The sequence below is a fragment of the Crotalus tigris genome, unplaced genomic scaffold, assembly GCF_016545835.1.
Source record: "Crotalus tigris isolate CLP2741 ecotype Arizona unplaced genomic scaffold, ASM1654583v1 scf7180000018268.1906537, whole genome shotgun sequence".
Taxonomy (NCBI): domain Eukaryota; kingdom Metazoa; phylum Chordata; class Lepidosauria; order Squamata; family Viperidae; genus Crotalus; species Crotalus tigris.
In genome coordinates, this window is record NW_024096914.1 from 391,396 (window position 1) to 409,154 (window position 17,759).

General features: G+C 41.9%; 1 protein-coding gene across 4 annotated transcripts in view; it reads right to left on the reverse strand.

Annotated features, from left to right (window-relative positions):
* The window catches only part of SLC7A2 (solute carrier family 7 member 2), a 49,170-nt gene that overhangs the window by 17,612 nt on the left and 13,799 nt on the right, over positions 1 to 17,759 (reverse strand). For 3 of the 4 annotated variants that reach the window (XM_039349394.1, XM_039349391.1, XM_039349393.1), the window contains exon 2: positions 7,372 to 7,759. In XM_039349394.1, coding sequence (XP_039205328.1) covers positions 7,372 to 7,744 — 373 coding nt within the window. In that variant the 5' untranslated portion in view covers positions 7,745 to 7,759. Of the gene's footprint in view, positions 1 to 7,371; positions 7,760 to 10,418; positions 10,575 to 17,759 lie in introns of those variants that run through there. The other variant, XM_039349392.1, reaches the window with a different exon arrangement.

The following is a 17,759-nucleotide window of genomic DNA, read 5'->3' on the forward strand; positions in this document are numbered from 1 at the left end:
AACTTGAAATAGGCTACATATCTTTAGTATATACACACAAGTGCAATCCACTCTAAGGGATAAGCTTACAGCATTGTTTCACTTCTCTGATATTTCATACTGGGTTATATAAGTAGGTATTTCTTAACATTGCAATTTATTGACCAAATATTGGGGAGGTAACGTTAATCCAAACAGGATAGAGTCTTTTTTAATCAGCAGAATTATTTTATCAGAAGAATTATCAGGTAACTAATGAGTGCTACTTAAAGTGAAAAAAAAGAGTAACGTTAAATAGAAATTTTTTTAGCTTTAAACTTTTAAATAATATATATGAATGACTAACAAATCAGCTGCACACTATACTGAATGTATCTTGAATCATACAAAAGCTCCTTCTCTAACAGAACAATATCCATGTCAAATTAAGTCTCTTTAAAAAAGAAAAAAGAGAAGAATTAAGAAAAAGCGAAGCTCTATCTATCCTGGAAGAGAAAAAATAGGGACTGTAACCACACTATCAATAATCTTGGATCTTTTCCAAGGTGTAAACTAATGATCCACATCTATTCCACAATAAATAGTTTTAATAACTGACTGAAATAAATAATTGTTTAATATGTAATTAAAACTGATTGATAAAATAATGCTTGATGAGATACTGATCAAGATGAGGAAAAGGGGCGTTGTCTTACCTGAACGCCTTTTCTCAGCAGGATGATGTAGAGTCCAAATGGATGGGTTCTATGACGGCCTTCCTGCCTGGCAGACTGGGTAAAAACTTCGGCCACACCCCTTCCTTTGGGCGTGACCCCAGTTTTGACTTAGGCGAGAAACTTTGTTGGAATTAACCTTGCAGCTCTTTATTATATCTTTATTATAACCCTGCCTAGACCTATCCTCTGGGTGGGCTTGGACTCTACATCATCCTGCTGAGAAAAGGCGTTCAGGTAAGACAACGCCCCTTCTCCAGCAGGATGGCTGTAGAGTCCAAATGGATGGGACATACCAAAGCCCTCATGTCCCCCTGGGAGGGAATGTCTAGGCTACCGAACTCTGAGCAGATACGACTTGTTGAAGAACTCTTCTGCCAAAAGCCGCGTCTGCTGCTGCTAGGGAGTCTAAACGGTAATGTCGAATAAAAACCGAAGGTGAGGACCAGGTTGCGGCCCTGCAAATCTCTTCCACCGGAGCTTGCGTTAGCCACGCCGCAGATGTAGCTGCGCTCCGAGTTGAGTGAGCAGTCACCTGAGTGGGTGCTGGCAAATCCTGTGAGACGTAGGCCTGCGCTATGCAGGCTCTGATCCACCTGCCTATGGTGGAAGGAGATACCTTCTTTCCCATAGTTGCTGGTTGAAAGGACACAAATAATGCTTCAGTCTTTCGGAAAGCCGAGGTGCGTTTCACGTAGAAACACAGCGCTCTCCGCACGTCCAGCTTGTGCCATCTGTGTTCTAGTCTATGTTTGGGTCTTGGACAGAAATCAGGAAGCGAAAGTTCCTGAGATCTGTGAAAGATGCTATTTACCTTCGGAATGAAGGTCGGGTCTGGTCTAAGAACGACCCTGTCTTTGAAAAAGGTACACAGATCCTTCCTTACTGACAGTGCTGCTAGTTCTGAGATTCTTCTTGCTGAAGTAATTGCCACAAGGAAAGCTACCTTCAGTGATAGGTGATGGAGTGAGCATGTTTCAAGAGGTTCGAAGGGTGCTGATGTCAAGGCTAGAAGGACCTTAGGCAGGTTCCAGGACGGGTACCTGTGTATGACTGGGGGCTTTGTGTTAGATGCCCCTTTTAAAAAGGCATTAATAGCTGGATGCTGTGCTAGGGAAGTTAAGTTGTCGCAGGAGAGTACAGTTGAGAGGGCCGATATCTGTCTGCGGATAGTATTGACTGACAGGCCCTTATTAAGACCCTCCAGTAGGTAATCTAGGATATTGGGAATAGATACTGCGGTCGGGTCTAGGTGAAGCGAAGCGCACCACCTACAAAATCCCTTCCACGTAGCGTCATAAATCCTATTAGTGGACGCTCTTCGTGATGCCTGTATGATCGATATCACCCCTGCAGAATAAGATTGTTTAGTTAAGCTTTGCCGCTCAAATGCCAAGCGGCTAGTTGTAGCCACTGGGGATCTGGGTGTACAAGCTTGCCCTGACTGAGTTTTACCTTGTCCGGGGGGATCCTCCACGGAGGTGATATCGAAAGGTCCACGAGGTCGGCAAACCACGGGCGCCGTGGCCAGTGAGGGGCAATGCAGACCATTTCTGCGCCCTCCAGGATCGTCTTGCGTATGGTTGCCGGTATTAATGGCAGTGGTGGGAAGGCGTACAGGAGTTGCGCCGGCCACCGGCACCTGAGAGCATCCGTTCCCTCCGATCCCGGGGACGGGAATCTGGAGAAGAACCTGGGGAGCTGTGTGTTCTTGTGGTTGGCAAATAGATCTAGGTGCGGTTGTCCGAACCTCCGGGAGATCTCCTCGAAGAGAGCCGGGTCCAGACGCCATTCCGACTGGTCCACCTTGGCTCTGCTCAGGGAGTCTGCCTGGGTGTTTGTCTCCCCTGAGATGTGTTCCGCTCTGATGGAACTCACATTGGCTTCTGCCCACCGAGCCAGAGCCAATGCTTCCTTCATTAGTTCCACTGATTTCGTTCCTCCCTCCTTGTTTACATGCGCCTTGGCTGCTACATTGTCTGTAAGCACGAGGACGTGCCTCCTCGTTACTAGGTGTGAGAAATGACGGAGGGCCAGGTGTATGGCCCGGAGCTCTAGCCAGTTGATGCTGTGTGACAGGTCCTTCTGACCCCACTGGCCCTGTGCTATCTGGGTCCCCAGATGGGCTCCCCATCCGAACAGGCTCGCATCTGTCGTGAGCGTGACCCTGTTCGGTTCCCTGAATATGCTCCCCTTGAGTGTCATGGGGGATAGCCACCATTTTAGTGATTTCATCACCTGTGCTGGTACCGGCACTCTCCTGCTGGAGGTGCTGAGGTTCCTCCTCTGGTAGGGTAGGAGGAACCACTGCAACTCCCTCGAGTGGAGCCTTGCCCATGGGATGATGCCCATGCAAGATATCATCTTCCCCAGGAGCTTCGAGAGTTGTAGCAAGGGCACTCTCCTGATCTTTTGAATTTGGTGGATTAGCTTGGATATGCTGATCAGTCGCTCCTGGGAAAGGAATACCCTGCACTGTGACGTGTCTATCACCGCGCCCAGGTGTTGCAGTCTCCTTGAGGGAATGAGGTGGCTCTTGTTTAGATTGACCGAGAATCCGTGCCCCTGTAGGGTTCGGATCGTGGTCTTGAGATCTGCCCTTGCTTGTTCCTGAGATCTGGACTGAATCAAGATGTCGTCCAGATAAAACTGTACGCGAACCGGCATCAGCCTGAGATGGGCTGCTATTACAGCTAGGATTTTGGTAAATACCCTTGGTGCTGAAGATAGTCCGAAGGGTAAGGCCCTGTATTGGTAATGCCGGCCCGCGTAGGTAAATCTGAGGAATTTCCGGTAGCTGGGATGGATGGGAATGTGTAGGTACGCCTCTGTGAGATCTATTGAGGATAATAGATCGTCTTCCCTGACGCTGGCTAGGATGGACTTCAATGAGTGCATCTTGAACCTCCTGTACTTTATGAAATAGTTCAGGCCCTTCAGGTCCAAGATTGCTCTCCACCCTCCTGATGTCTTTGGGATAACGAAGAGGATAGAATAAAATCCTCTTCCTTCCTCTTCCTTTGGTACCTTCTCTATTGCTTGAATTGACAGGAGGTGATCTATGGCCGAAGTTATCAGCCTTGTCTTGTGTGCTCTTCTGGAGATGGGACATCTGATGAACCGGTTTGGAGGGGGAGAACAGAAGTCTAAGGTCAGGCCATGCCTGATCGTTTCCAGGACCCAGGCGTCGGTAGTGGTCTGTTCCCAGACCTCGGTGAAATTTCCTAACCGACCCCCGATGGGTGTATCCTGTTTGGCGTCACTTGGTACGCTTAAAGGATCTGCCTCCCGCTCCTCTATATGGGCGTCTGGACTGGAACTGGCCCCTGGCTCCCGGGCTTTGGCGATCCTGGGTTCGATCCTGTCTCGGGTAGAAGGATCGTGAGCCTCTGGGCCAGTCCCAGGATTGCCCTGATCGAAAGGGCTGCCTCCATTCCCAGGGGCTTCCTGGGCGGGAGCCCTGCCTCCGGAAGTCCTGACTGCCTCTCCTGTCTAACTTCTTTGATGGATGTACTAGGATTTTTTTCTTGTCTCTGCCTTCGCTGACATGTGGATCCAGAATGGAACCAAATAGGGCCTCTCCACTGTATTTGGACGTCGAGAGACGCCATTTGGACCTCAGGTCTGTCTTCCAGTTTTTGAGCCACAGTAGCCTACGCGAGGCCACTGTAGCCGCAATGGATCTTGCCGCATACTTTGTTGCGTACAGTGAAGCGTCAGACATGAACTGAGAGGCCGCGAGGAGTTTGGCCAATGTCTGGTGTACTCTGACCTGGTCTGGAGGCACCGTGCCCTGCAGTTCCCTCAGCCACATGATGCAGGCCCTCGCGAAGAATGATGATGAGGTGGCTGCTCTGGCCGCCCAGGCTGCAGCCATGTGGGAACGCCGGAAGGAGTGTTCAAATTTCTTCTCCTCAGGTTTCAAGACCTCCGCCATGTCTCCTGGAATCGCGGAGGTAGAGAATAATGAGATCAAGGGGTTATCTACAGTGGGAACCTCTAACATGTTAGAGAAGGAGGGAGATAGGTTGAAAAGCTTTCTTTCCGCGCTGTTAGGTGCCGGTGGGCTTGCAAGTGAGGACCATTGTTCCTCCAGCGTGGTCATGAAGACCTCCGCACATGGAATGTACTTGTCCTGTGGGACCTTTTTGGCAAACAGAGGGTTGGCCTCCTTGCTAGTCGATGGCCTCTCATCCTGTACTGATGTTAGGCTGACTGTGGAAACTGCCTTAATCAGGAGTGATTTTAGGAGCGCTGGGTTAAAGAGGCCAGAGCTCGTCTCCTGCTCAGGTGCGGTTTCCTCGTCCTCCGATAGGGGCATGTCTGACATGTCAAGATCTACTGAGTCACCCTCTCCTAGTTGAGAGGAAGATTCAGAGATGTTGGTAGGGGGTGGCCTAGCTCGTCCCTTACGGGGTGTGTGAAAGGCCACTTGCCCTTTGGAGGCCATGAATTGGGAGAATGCATCCTGCATGAATGCCTGAAATCGTGCCGACCATATGTTCTCCTGCGCTTTGTCGCTGGGGTGAGGCGCTGGAGTGTGGTCGGGTGAGGGAGAAGAAGCTGGTGAGGAGGGATTGGAGGAATCTAACTGTTCAGTTTCCCCAGGAGGAGACCAAGTCTTGAGCACTTCCTCGGCAGTAGGTTCTGTGCTGGTCGCCACTGGGACAGGGGAAACCAAATTTGTCCCATTGGCATTGGATCTCTGTGCCCTGCTAATTTGTCTTTCTAAAGCCAAATGTCTCCTCAGAGCCTCTCGCTCAGCCGTTTTAGACTGTCCCTTCTGAGTAAGGTGCTTTGTTTTAGCTTTCTTCTTCCCCCCCACCTCTGATTCAGAGGATCTGCGTTTTCGCTGCTGTTGTGGGGGGGACAATTGAGGGACCTGTGTGACTGAATACGAGACATTGTCTGCCATTGTGCCAGACACCCCGAGTAGGAAATGCCTGGGATGGGGGAATGAGGTACGCAGATCAGAGGCAGATGCTTGGGACTGTGCCCTCCTCTGCCTATACAAACAATGGCCGGACAGACAGGATTCTTTGGACCGAAGATCCTGCAAGGCAGTGACTAAAGGCCACTATGGGAACAGTTAGGGAAGAATGTTCCTCCTCACCTCCTCACCTAGTCCAGACAAGGTGCAGTTCATATGTCTCTCTCTCTCCCCCAGTCTGTGGCTGTGGCAACAGACCACGATAGGAAACGGTTATTTTACTTTCCCTCTTCCTTCCTCTGTCTCAGTTTCCTTGGGTAACCTCAGATCCTTGCAAGGGAAAAAGCCCTTTGTTTGCCGGAAAATGGAGTCCGGGTGAAGGCCCCGCCCCCAAGGGGAAACGGCGGGAAGATCAAGTTCCAAAATGGTGAATGGGGAAGAAGCCACGCCTCCCAATGGAAGCCCGGGAATCCACGAGGTTCAAGAGTAATGGCGGATCCTGATTTTTGCAATCAGGAAGACTCCTCTAGTCATGAGGGGCTGCGCCTTTCCTCTGGGTATAGGGGAATTCAGCGCCGGCTTTGCTCTTGCCGCGCTGTTTATCGCGCCGCTCAGCTGATCGCAGCCGAGCGGCGACCTGGTTTGCCGCTTCCCGCGCGGCTCAGCTGTTTCGCGCCGTGGCGTTCAGCTCCCTCGGCCAGGCTGCTCAGCTGTTGGGAGGGCCCGGAGGGCTACGCGCAACCCGGTGAAAACCCCCCCCCCGCGCCGAACAGCTGCTCGGCGGGCCGGAAGAAAGCGAGCGATCCGGCCCGTTCCGAGCCTCCCCGGCTAGCCCCACTCACGAGTCCGCCGATCCTGTTCTAATCGCTGCCGGGAAGTTTCTCTTGTCAAGGGAAGAAGAGGGGATTCCTTTTTTTTTTTTTTTTTTGAGTTTAAATTCGTTTGTTTCTGAGAGCTGCCTCTCGCACTTGTACCAGGCTTCGAGACTGAGTCAAAACTGGGGTCACGCCCAAAGGAAGGGGTGTGGCCGAAGTTTTTACCCAGTCTGCCAGGCAGGAAGGCCGTCATAGAACCCATCCATTTGGACTCTACAGCCATCCTGCTGGAGAAATTTAATGTATCAAGCAGTTTGCAAAGTTCCACAACTTTACTGATTTGTGTCATACTCTTTAGAAAAGCTTCCCAACACCTTCTTCAGCATGGCATATAATACATGAACACTGGCTTCAAATAACAATCAGAAAATACAGTGGTAACTTTTGCAATCTGCTACTTTTATACTTTAAATCCCACATACTCACAATTTGTTGATTCACACTGTGCCTGAAAAATCATATATGTCAAAAATATATGCTATATTAAACTCTATGTACTAAGAGTCAACCTGTTGAATGTATTTGGTTTCCAGAACTTCTATTGGAATTCAAGACCTATATTTGAAATTGAAGTATCCTCTACTTAGTTCACGTATCATTTCTATGTCATCATCCTAATACATAGTGAGTTAAACCCCCTCTCATATTGCTGGTTGCTGCGTTCTGTCCTATCTTCACCATTGCCAATAGACAGTGAAAGGTCAAATGCATTTCAGAGTATGTCTAGAAGCTCTGTCTCTGCTTCTTTCTCCCTCTGGCTCTCTCATCAGAGAAAAACAGTAGAGGCTTACTCAAATTAGTCAACAGCAGCCAAGATCTAAAGCCAAAAGGCTGCATTGACTTTCCTTATAAATCTGACAACTTTCAGACATACCTATAACGTAGGACAAAATGAGATTCCAGCCAGTGATAAAAGCCCAGATTTCACCAACAGTTACATATGTGTACAGATAGGCTGAGCCAGTCTTTGGGACACGAGCACCAAATTCTGCGTAACAAAGTCCGGCCATGACTGAAGCTAGGGCAGCTATGAGGAAAGAAAGGACAATACTAGGTCCAGAATCTGCTTTTGCAACTTCTCCAGCAAGGACATAAACACCAGCACCAAGGGTGCTTCCTACTCCTAAAGCGATAAGATCCACAGTTGATAAACAGCGGCATAGCTTTGAATCTTCAAGACTGTCCCCAGTGACAATTTTTCTTCTTAGCAGGCACCGAGCAAATGACAAGGCTGGGCCACCGGTCATGTTGGATGAAAAAGCCTAAAAATGAAAGAGATGACTGTAAAACAAAGAAACCAAAATATCATATTCAGATTCATACAACCATTTGTATGCATTGAACCTTGTTTTAACAGACTTAATGGAGGAGAAGGGTATCTTTAAACCCCAAATTTCTGTTACATCCAAATAGGATTTTAAATAAAATACTTGATATATTTTGTACAAATTTGAAATAGTAAGGTTTTGCTGTTCTGTACAACTATGGACAGACCCATATAATGTAGAGTCAGATTTTATCCATTGTGTCCAGAGTCTGCTAAACCAAGACCCATTTAATCAAAGGTTTGATATAGTTAAGAAAAAATACTTTACACACTATACTAAGAAACAGCACAAAATTAAGGGATTATTCTTACTTTCACTTACTTTCAGATCACTGAAAATATACCTAAATTATGATTATGAAATTGCATTTATTGTACTTCATAATGCTAACATGTTGAAGGTTAAGAAGACAACTGATGGATCAGCATTCAGTCTAATCTCTCCTATTACGGTTTTTCAAATTCACAACCTTTTCATAGGCAGTAATCCACTGTATCCATCCAAACAAGTCTCTCCCTACAATGTATGCATCCATAGATGGTCCCAAAAAACAACAGTGTGTGAAATGGCTTTAAGATCTGCTTTATTTGCAATTGCATTTGGAGATATATCACTGACAAAGAGAAAACTTTCTCAATTGGTACAGAAAGAGGAAATATTTATAATCCATAATGCCAAAGTCTTTCAAAATGGACCAGGCTAAAGGACCACATTATATGCATTACCAACATCTTGATTAGCTATATTCAACCATGTTACAATAATCTACTCTTTTTCATTGGGGGGGGATCAAAGAAAAATGTTCTCTATTAAGTCAACATATGCCTGCTTTCATGAGAGTCTTCATGATCTTGCTCCTTTCATCGAAGTGATGAAGCCCATGCTGCACATAAATGTTTTCTGATATACGCACACACACACCTGCCTCCTTTTCATCAGAATGTGATTACAAAACCACATATATTTTCTCTAAGATTATGAACAGATGATTTCTTTACCTGAATAAATTTAATTGGGTGGGTAAATGAGATAAAGTCTATATCACAATTATAACCTGAAAAGATTATGATTATACTACAAAATAGCTTATGTGTTCTTTTCTCTGGTGTAGCTTATAATAATATAATAAATTATAATATATAATTATAATAAATTTTAATAAATAGCTTATTATTGTAACTTTACCATTTAAGTATGACTAAAATAAATGTTATCGCCCTTAGCTATTATATAACCCAGTTATCGTAACAAGCTGAAATTAGAAGGGGACTTTGAGTCAATATTGACTCCTGGCAATTACATAAACTAGTCCATGAAGTTTTCTGGACAACATTTTCCAAAGTAGTTTGCCACTGTCTTTTTTCTGAGGATGAGATATACTGACTGGCCCAAAGTGGGTTTCCATACCTAAATCTGGATTAGAACTAAGATTTCAATCTTTCTAATCCAATGTCCTTAAACTGCTTAGCTACTGTTTTTTCTTTCTCCCTAGCACGGAACTTCCAAACATATAAAATAAATAATGCTGTTGCTTTCCATTTCCAAATCTTAGATACCTGCTCTCAAAAATAGCATTTGTAGCAAGAATTTTCTAGTATACAAAATAAATATCTTAAACTATAATCTGTAGCATCAATTTTTCAATCTCTTTTACTGGAACAGATTCTCATCCTTCCAGAATCTATTCCAAAGGATCCCACAATCCTGCAATAAGGAAGAAAACATGAATAGTAAAATATAACTGTACAAACACTCTCATAATTCTACATATAATTCTTTGCAAGGGAAGGCAATTAATGTGACTGTTTTATGGCTCTATGAATCAAGGGTGTTACTATAAAATGTGTATGATTAGTAAACATCTTTCTCCTTCCCATAATCCATCAACTTCTTTTAACAAAAGTTAGGTCCTAAGCATTCTCTTTTCCCATACCTTTCAACCTCACCAATCCCATTTTTAAGTTACAGGAGAAAAGCTAGTCTGAGGTACAGTATTTACTCACAAAGCTCATTTGTTAAGCTATTGTCTTTCTTACAGTTTTTACTAAATTGTTTGTACATTATAATACATTTATTGACCTTACTAAGTGCTACTATAAAATATCTATTATGTAATTGTAAAAAGAAATTCTCTCCAGTTAGTTTCACAGAGGTTAGTAAAACAGATTTCCAAGTAAATGTTCTTGGAAGTACAGTCTTCATCTACTAACATGAACTTAAAATGTTCCTTTAAAAAACACTGAATGTAACATTGTAAAAAAAATTCACAGAACTTTTAAATCATTCCAATAGTATCTTTGAATAAATTTAGCTGCAGCATACTTAGAGAAAATTTAAACTTCCAGGATTAAAACATTAATTTTTGCTTCTTTTGAATGTTTACATTACATAAAATGATATTATTAACATGCTATAGGTTACATTTCTAACCTACATTAATAAAAAAACATCATTTTTTAAAAAAAAAACACAAAAATTTTAACAGGGGCCAGCATTCCACATTCAGTGGCTGAGTGGAAGAGAACCTCCAGTAAAGTATTCTGTTTGTACTTTGTTTCAACATAGATTTATTTTGAGCCCAGTCTTTACTTACCTGACAATAATATTCAAGTTCTGTATTTCTCAGACACAGAGAGGGTAAGGAAGATGCAGGCTGCAGGAAGATTTTACTTAGATAACTGCGTTTTAAAAAATTGAAAGATTAGGTTGTGTGAAGCTGCTTGCCTTCAGGGGGGTGGAGAAAAATTAGCTACAGGTGATTGGATAATACAGAGCTTACCCACCTTTTTGGCAAACAAATAAAAAAGTTATGGTATTCATTTATATATTTTAAGAAACCACACCAGCTTCTTTTCCTGTTTAAAAAGCAATCTGGACATTTGTTAAATGTATGTTCACAAATAACAAACTAATAATTATGTAGATCTAATATTAGCATTGTAATTGATTGAACTGGTAAATCTGTAAACACTATGCAAGTTAGTCCAGCCTATGATTATGATCAAAAGAATGGTTTATGTATACTCAGGTGTGCCAAAACATGAAGATACATTTCTCATAGGGAGCAATGCAATGCTAAGACACTATCCCCTATGAACCACCACACTAATAATAAGGAAAATGTCAACACCATTAGGATTCAAACGATGAGGCTTGACAATTATCTTTCTTGATTGATGATCTCACATTCTCAGGCAAAACCTCATCACTTAAACAGACATGTAAACAGATCTTGACTTTTTCTGCATTAGTTTGCTTTCATAAATTACATTTCTAAATTAATTACAATTTTATTCAGGAGCCATTTCTGCTTACTTTTACCCAATGTTAACTTAATATCTATTTAAAATTTGAGAAGTTGCTCTTTTTACTATGGAATTGGGTAACTGGCATTTTTACAATACAGATATAAATGTAATAAATATATTCTACCTATTGCTAATTCAGAATGGAGATCTTCTGGCCAACTGGCTGGATTAGATCTTCCCAGCTAAACCTGTTTCACTTCTAAACGGACAGCAAAATGTTTATTTGCAGAAAAAGGAAGCTAATCCATTATTCTATTGCTATACAGCAGTGATGGCGAACCTTTTAGAGACCAAGTGCCCAAACTGCAACCCAAAACCCACTTATTTATCGCAAAGTGCCAGGGCTGCATCAGCATTGTGGTGCCCTCGGGGGGGGGGCGCACTGGGTGGGCATGGCTGTAGTGGTCATGGCAGACTGAGTGAGTGTGGCCGGGGCCAGGACAGCAGGGAAGATATTCATCTCTCATTCAGGAATAGTTATATAGATGTTCCACTTATATTTCTGCCAATGTACTGTTCTGGATTGGGGGCACTTAAACAGCAAAGCACAAAACAGGAAGTCAGATTAACCAATTAACATGCAGGATATGCATCTCCAAACGATGCACAGTTGGGATGTCGACAGGTCTGCAGCCATCTGCAACCTACACTTACCCATTAATCCCTTTGCAGTGTAGGCATGTGGTGATGCCTATGTGCAATTGCAGGCAATGCAAAATCAGCCTTAAGCTCTCACATATAACACAGGCATTATAGCTAATTATAGTTGTAGTTCCATAACATATGAAGAAAAGGATGTTGCAGAGTTCCTTGAATTAAGCTCAGTTTCTGAAGACTTCATGGATACATCTTGTAGTTTTCTTGGCAGCAATGCTAAAGTGGTTTCCTATCACCACTTTGTGCATTTTTTCCTCCTGACTTCCCAAAGGAGGTCATTCCTGGTGGTCTTCCATTCAATGCCAGCCAGATTAACATGGATTAGCAATTTCCAGAACAAACGGTCAGCTAGATGCTTTCTTCAACTGTCAGTACGACTATGGTTTTAGATTGGTAGAAATCCTTAAGACATCATTACAAATTGTACGAGGAACTCGAGATCCAGATTTGAACAAGCAATTGCAATGATCACACAAGATCTACCATGTCATGAAGACGTAAGTACAGTGAATGCAAGATAAGGATGAAATAGAAGAGCCTCTATTTTTTTTTACTAAGTTTTGTGTAAAGGAACCCCAGTAGTCACTAGTCATACTGACTGAGAATATGAGAACTTGAAGCCAACTTGGAAAAAGTTCAGAGAAGAGCAACTAAGATGATGAAAGGCCTGGAGACTAAAACATATGAATAGCTGCAAGACTTGGGTTTGGCTAGTCTAAAGAAAAGAAGAAATAGGGGTGATATGATAGCGGTATTCCAGAGGCTGCCACAAAGAAGTGGGGGTCAAATTATTTTGCAAAGCACCAGAGGGCAGGACAAGAAATAATGGTTGGAAACTGATCAAAGGGAGAAGCAACCTGGAATTAAGGAGAAAGTTCCTGACAGTGAATACAATTAACCAATGGAACAACTTGCCTTCAGAAACTGTGGGCACTCCATCACTGGAGGTTTTTAAGAAGAGACTGAACAGTCACTTGTCTGAGATGGTATATGTTCTCCTGCTTGAGCGGGGGGGGGGGCTGGAATAGAAGACCTCCAAGGTCCCTTCCACCTCTATTCTAGTCTATTCCTCTGAAGGTCATCAGATCAGGGGAAAGTTTTACTGTAGCATATAAGAGTAAATACACCATGCTGAGCTTGACTTCTGACTGATGCATGGCATGTCCTTGTAATTTGCTTGGCAATAATTTAGATAGAATTTACCACTGTCTTCTTCCAGAATGTTCCAACTTCTGACCTACTGAGCATTCCTCATGATATCCCGCCCAATACTAAACAGATCCTTTTTACCCCTAATGCAGATAATCTGGAAAATTTCTTCTCTTCCCACCCCTAATCCAATATAGATTTCTATACAATCTTTTATGGCCGCTATAATTTTACCTGTTTTGTTTACACCTAGTGGTTTCAACCATTTTCCTTTTTAGGGGGGGGACCAAAAAGCAATCACATGAGCTGAATGTAGATGCTTGAGTGAGTAACGTACTGTATAAATGCCATTTATATAGATCTAGGTTATAAGAAACCACTAGGGCAGGGGTGTCAAACTGCCGGCCTGCGGGCCAGTTTCATCATAACAAAGCCACACCCACTGCATTGCCATCAATGCAAAAAGAGTCGCAATACGTCGCGACACGTCACGTGACATGGGAAGTTTGACACCCGTGCACTAGGGTTTTCAGGAAGAGTCCCAAAAACTTCATCTGAGTGCCATAAATTCATTAAACTAAAAGCCAGGTCAACAGCTCAAGTAAATATTGGAAAATATAAGGTCTCCTGCCTTGAGCAGGGGATTGGATTAGAAGGCCTCCAAGGTCTCCTCCAGCCGAATGATGCTATGTTCTAGAAAAGTACAACTTTAACTTGTGCATTCTACTCAAAGGTAAATCCCACTAACCTCAGTGAGTTTACTCTCAGGAAAATGGTGTAGGACGACAGCCTTGAAGAGCAATTCCACATACGTTTCCCCCCCCCCCAACAGTTCTGAAGTTTACCTAAGCAAATGATCTATTAACTAGGTATTTACTTTTAAGCAGTACAAAGTAAATAGCCTTTCCAGTGGACAAAGTTGTTAAATGACTGCAGGTCACAAGGCAAACTCACCACTGCACACATACACTATCAAAATGTTCCATTGCAGTCATATTTATCTTGGGAGTAGCAAAATAGCATCTGTTGTTTTTGCCCCTCCATTAAGATTAAATCCTTGGATAATTATGTTCACATTTTTATCCTAGCATGCTTCCAATGTAGCATTTCATTCCAGCATGCTCTCCATTCAATACAGATTCTTCTATTATTTTATATGTCTTGTATTTTAGTATCTTTATGTTCTTGGTTATCTTGAGTAGTTTTTGCAGGAAGATATTACATATATTACACAAACATTATGCAAAACATAGTTTAAACAAAACTGCTGTCATTTCTAGGGATCCAGATAGTTAACAAACATACCTGGAATGAATCCTTATAGATTTTAATTGAAGAGATTTGTTTAAGGGGTGTAATCTTACAGGAGAATCTTGGGTATTTTCTTTGAATACAACTGGATTTAATTAAGTAGGTATATACAGAAAATAATTGTTCATTCATATTTATTTATACTATATGTCTGCCCTTAATCAAATAACTCTGTGCAGCTTACAAAATATAAACATAAAATAACATAATATAGAAGCCATAAGGCAATACATAATTCAAAATAACTGAGGATCCTCATGAAACTCCTTCACAGCACTTGAACAAAACATACACCAGGCTTCATTAATATCCTGGCCCCAAAGCCTGAGAGAAAAACCAGATCTTCAAGGCATTCCAGGTGGTCAACAGAGTTAGGACTATCCAGATCTCAAGGCTGTTCCAAAGGCAGGTGCCGTGACAGAGAAAGCATCCTCCTGGGTCCCACTAGATAACTGTTTTATTTTGCATTATGTAGAGATGGAGCATAAGATAAGGGAGATGTGACATTAATACTAAAACTAATTCTTACCATTTCCATGCTGGAAATTTCAAGCTACATTTCCATAGCACTCTAATATTTCCAACATAATTTTATTTTCAGGGCCAAATTGACTTCCTGCTCCTCACACAATCATTCCTTTTCCACCCCATTTTGTACAAGGCAATTATGTCTACCTATCATTTGTGCTAGTTTGGGTCTGTCTGAGCTCTACTGAGACCAACAGAATTTTATTAAGCATTAACTGCTTTTGACAGCTAATAAAGAAATACTGCCTTAGGGCTCTGCTCTGGGCAAAAATAGAAAATTTAGCCTCCAGAGTTAGAACTGAAAGGAAACATGCTGGATCATTTGAAGCAATGCCAAATCCACAGCCCAGAATTTTTATATACAAGTCTATTTTTAATAATAATAATGATGATGATGATGATGGTGGTGATGATGATGATGATGATGTATTTAATTTGTATGCCAACAACTCTCAACAACTCTGAAATTCTGTGAACTTCCACTTTAAACAGATATACTGTTGATAAAAACTTAAGGAAGGCAACTGACTGGATAACTGAGAAAAAATTGGGGGAAATGTCATAAGCACTCTCCGCCAAAACAGTAATCACGAGGAGGTATTTGCTTATTTACAAAATTGCAATGGTAAGCATATAAGCATAAGGTCCCTGGCCCATTTAGTCTTACAGTCTGTTCTTATAATGGTCAACCAACTACACAAGAAAGGCCACTAGTTTCTAGGAATGGCCTTTAGAGCCAGCCAAACTGCCATCAAGGCTAAAAGGCACTGATTCCCATTACTTCCATGTATCGTTCCAATCCTTTTCTAAAATCACCCAAGCTGGTAACCAGCACAACATAGTGAATTTCAAAATTTAATTATTGATTCGGTTTTTTAAAAAATCCTGTGTCTTTCCTGATTCCTCATGGACTCATTTTCATAGGATGATATGAGGTCAGCCATTAAATACCCATTTTTCAGGAAGCAATCTAATAAGGTTGCTGTCATTCTTTTAATCCTCCAGAATGCTATTTACTGTTCCGGGCTATTTTTTATCTATTTGTTTCTAGACAAATAAACAAACAAAGCATTAATTGCAACTGTTTACCATTTTATGAACTATGATGCATTCTGAAATTCTTAGAGATCTCAAGGCACTGGCACTTTTTTTTCCAAGCTATTTCTTTCTTTGATAGTTTTAAATTTGAAATAGTGAAATAATAGTAAGATCAGATGAGGCAAAAAGTTGTTCATAGAAACACCGATATCTTGAGCAGATGCTGCATATATTTTTGAGTCTTCTGATGTGGATAATGACATGGCTAAATGGAAAATCCTTCCACGCAATTTCTAGATAAATTGAAGATGATAAAGAATACTTAGAATTAATAGATGAATTCTTCACTGTAGGAAGAAAGAACATAGTAAAAGAAGGAAGACAAAAGATTCTGCAAAGGAGATTTGCAAAACACGTCCGCATATGCAAAAAAGGTTTTAGTTGAGGTTTTAAGGCAGCTGCTTCTTTAGAATGTTCCCACAGCTCTGAAAGCTTTCCTCACTTCTCTGAGTCTGGCTGAATAAAGACTTCTCTTCAACTGCCAGCAGAGTAGGAGTCCGGACACGCGCACAAGTGCAGAAGGTATCCAACGTGGCCATGTGACCCTTCCCGGACTTGCTGTAATGGTTCAACAAGAGATGCTTGGAAAAGCATATTTGCAAAGTACATCTTTAAAATGATTTGCATGACTCCAGAAACTCAAACCCTTCTACTCATAAGTGATTAAAGGTGCATCAAGAGATCCAGAAAGCCCAAGAATAATCACACATGTTGCACAAAGAGAGAGAAATCAAGAGAATAATTCCCTCACAGCAATATTTGCCTTTCACAAGCAGATATTTTTTAGTTATGAGGATTTCAGTACCCCCAAAAAAAAAAAAAACAACCTGGAATGGTACCAAACTAGGAGATAAGACTACCCCACATCATCATAATTATAAGAATAAACACACACGGTCACTTTGCTCTAGTTTCCTATTATTTGCACATTATGTAACTCCAGCTGTATGTGCGCACACTTTTTAAGTCAATGATCAGCTTTTTTGAGTACAGGTTGGTTCAGAAAAAACATGTATCCAAGAATTTCTGTGAACTACAGCATGTTCCATACAAATCATACTGGTCTGAAACCAATGCAGCTTTAAAATTAGTTAAATCAAAAGTAATTATGAAATATAACACCTAACAAAACAATGTATATGAATCCTTTGGGAAAAAAACTCTTCAAGAATAGTATGCATGCTGTGAATTAATCAACACAAAGAAAATAATTTATCCCAATTCAAGATCACATTCTTGGACTGAATCAGCAGCAGCACTTCTGTTTTCTGTTTTTTTTAAAATGTGAGTGAGATTATTCCACTCCCTTAGCAAAATCAGAAGTTAGCAGACCTCTGAAACAACAATGGTGTCTTTCTTTTAAAAAACATTATTAATGGAGAATATATACCAATAGCTTCATTACAATGGTCTTAACAGGGGAAAGCCTTTAGCTAATTTTGTACAACAGAGAAACTAAGCAAGATTGGAATGGTTAGTACTTGGATGGGAGTCCATCCATACTCCCAGATTTGTAAAGTAGACTAGGAAGGTTGACTTCTTGAAATTGTACCATACACCACTTCTATATCTTGCCAGACTAGTTCAAGAGTGTCTTCACATTTGTAACAGGCTACATTAGAAGCATTGAGCCACTCAGATCAGCTGTCAACAACCCTTATTTCTATTTATCTTCCCAGTTATTTAGTTTCCAAGTCAGTTTGTTGCAATAATTCGTGAACTTCTGACATTATTCATGCTATAGCATTTGCAGTTGAGGTTTAGAAGGCTGGTCCCAACCATTAAAGCAGTAGTCTCCTCCAGCCTCCTGTTAATTTGACATTTTAGGAAGTGCAAGGGTCACAGTAGAAGGGCAATGAAGGGCAAACTCAATGGAAGATTTT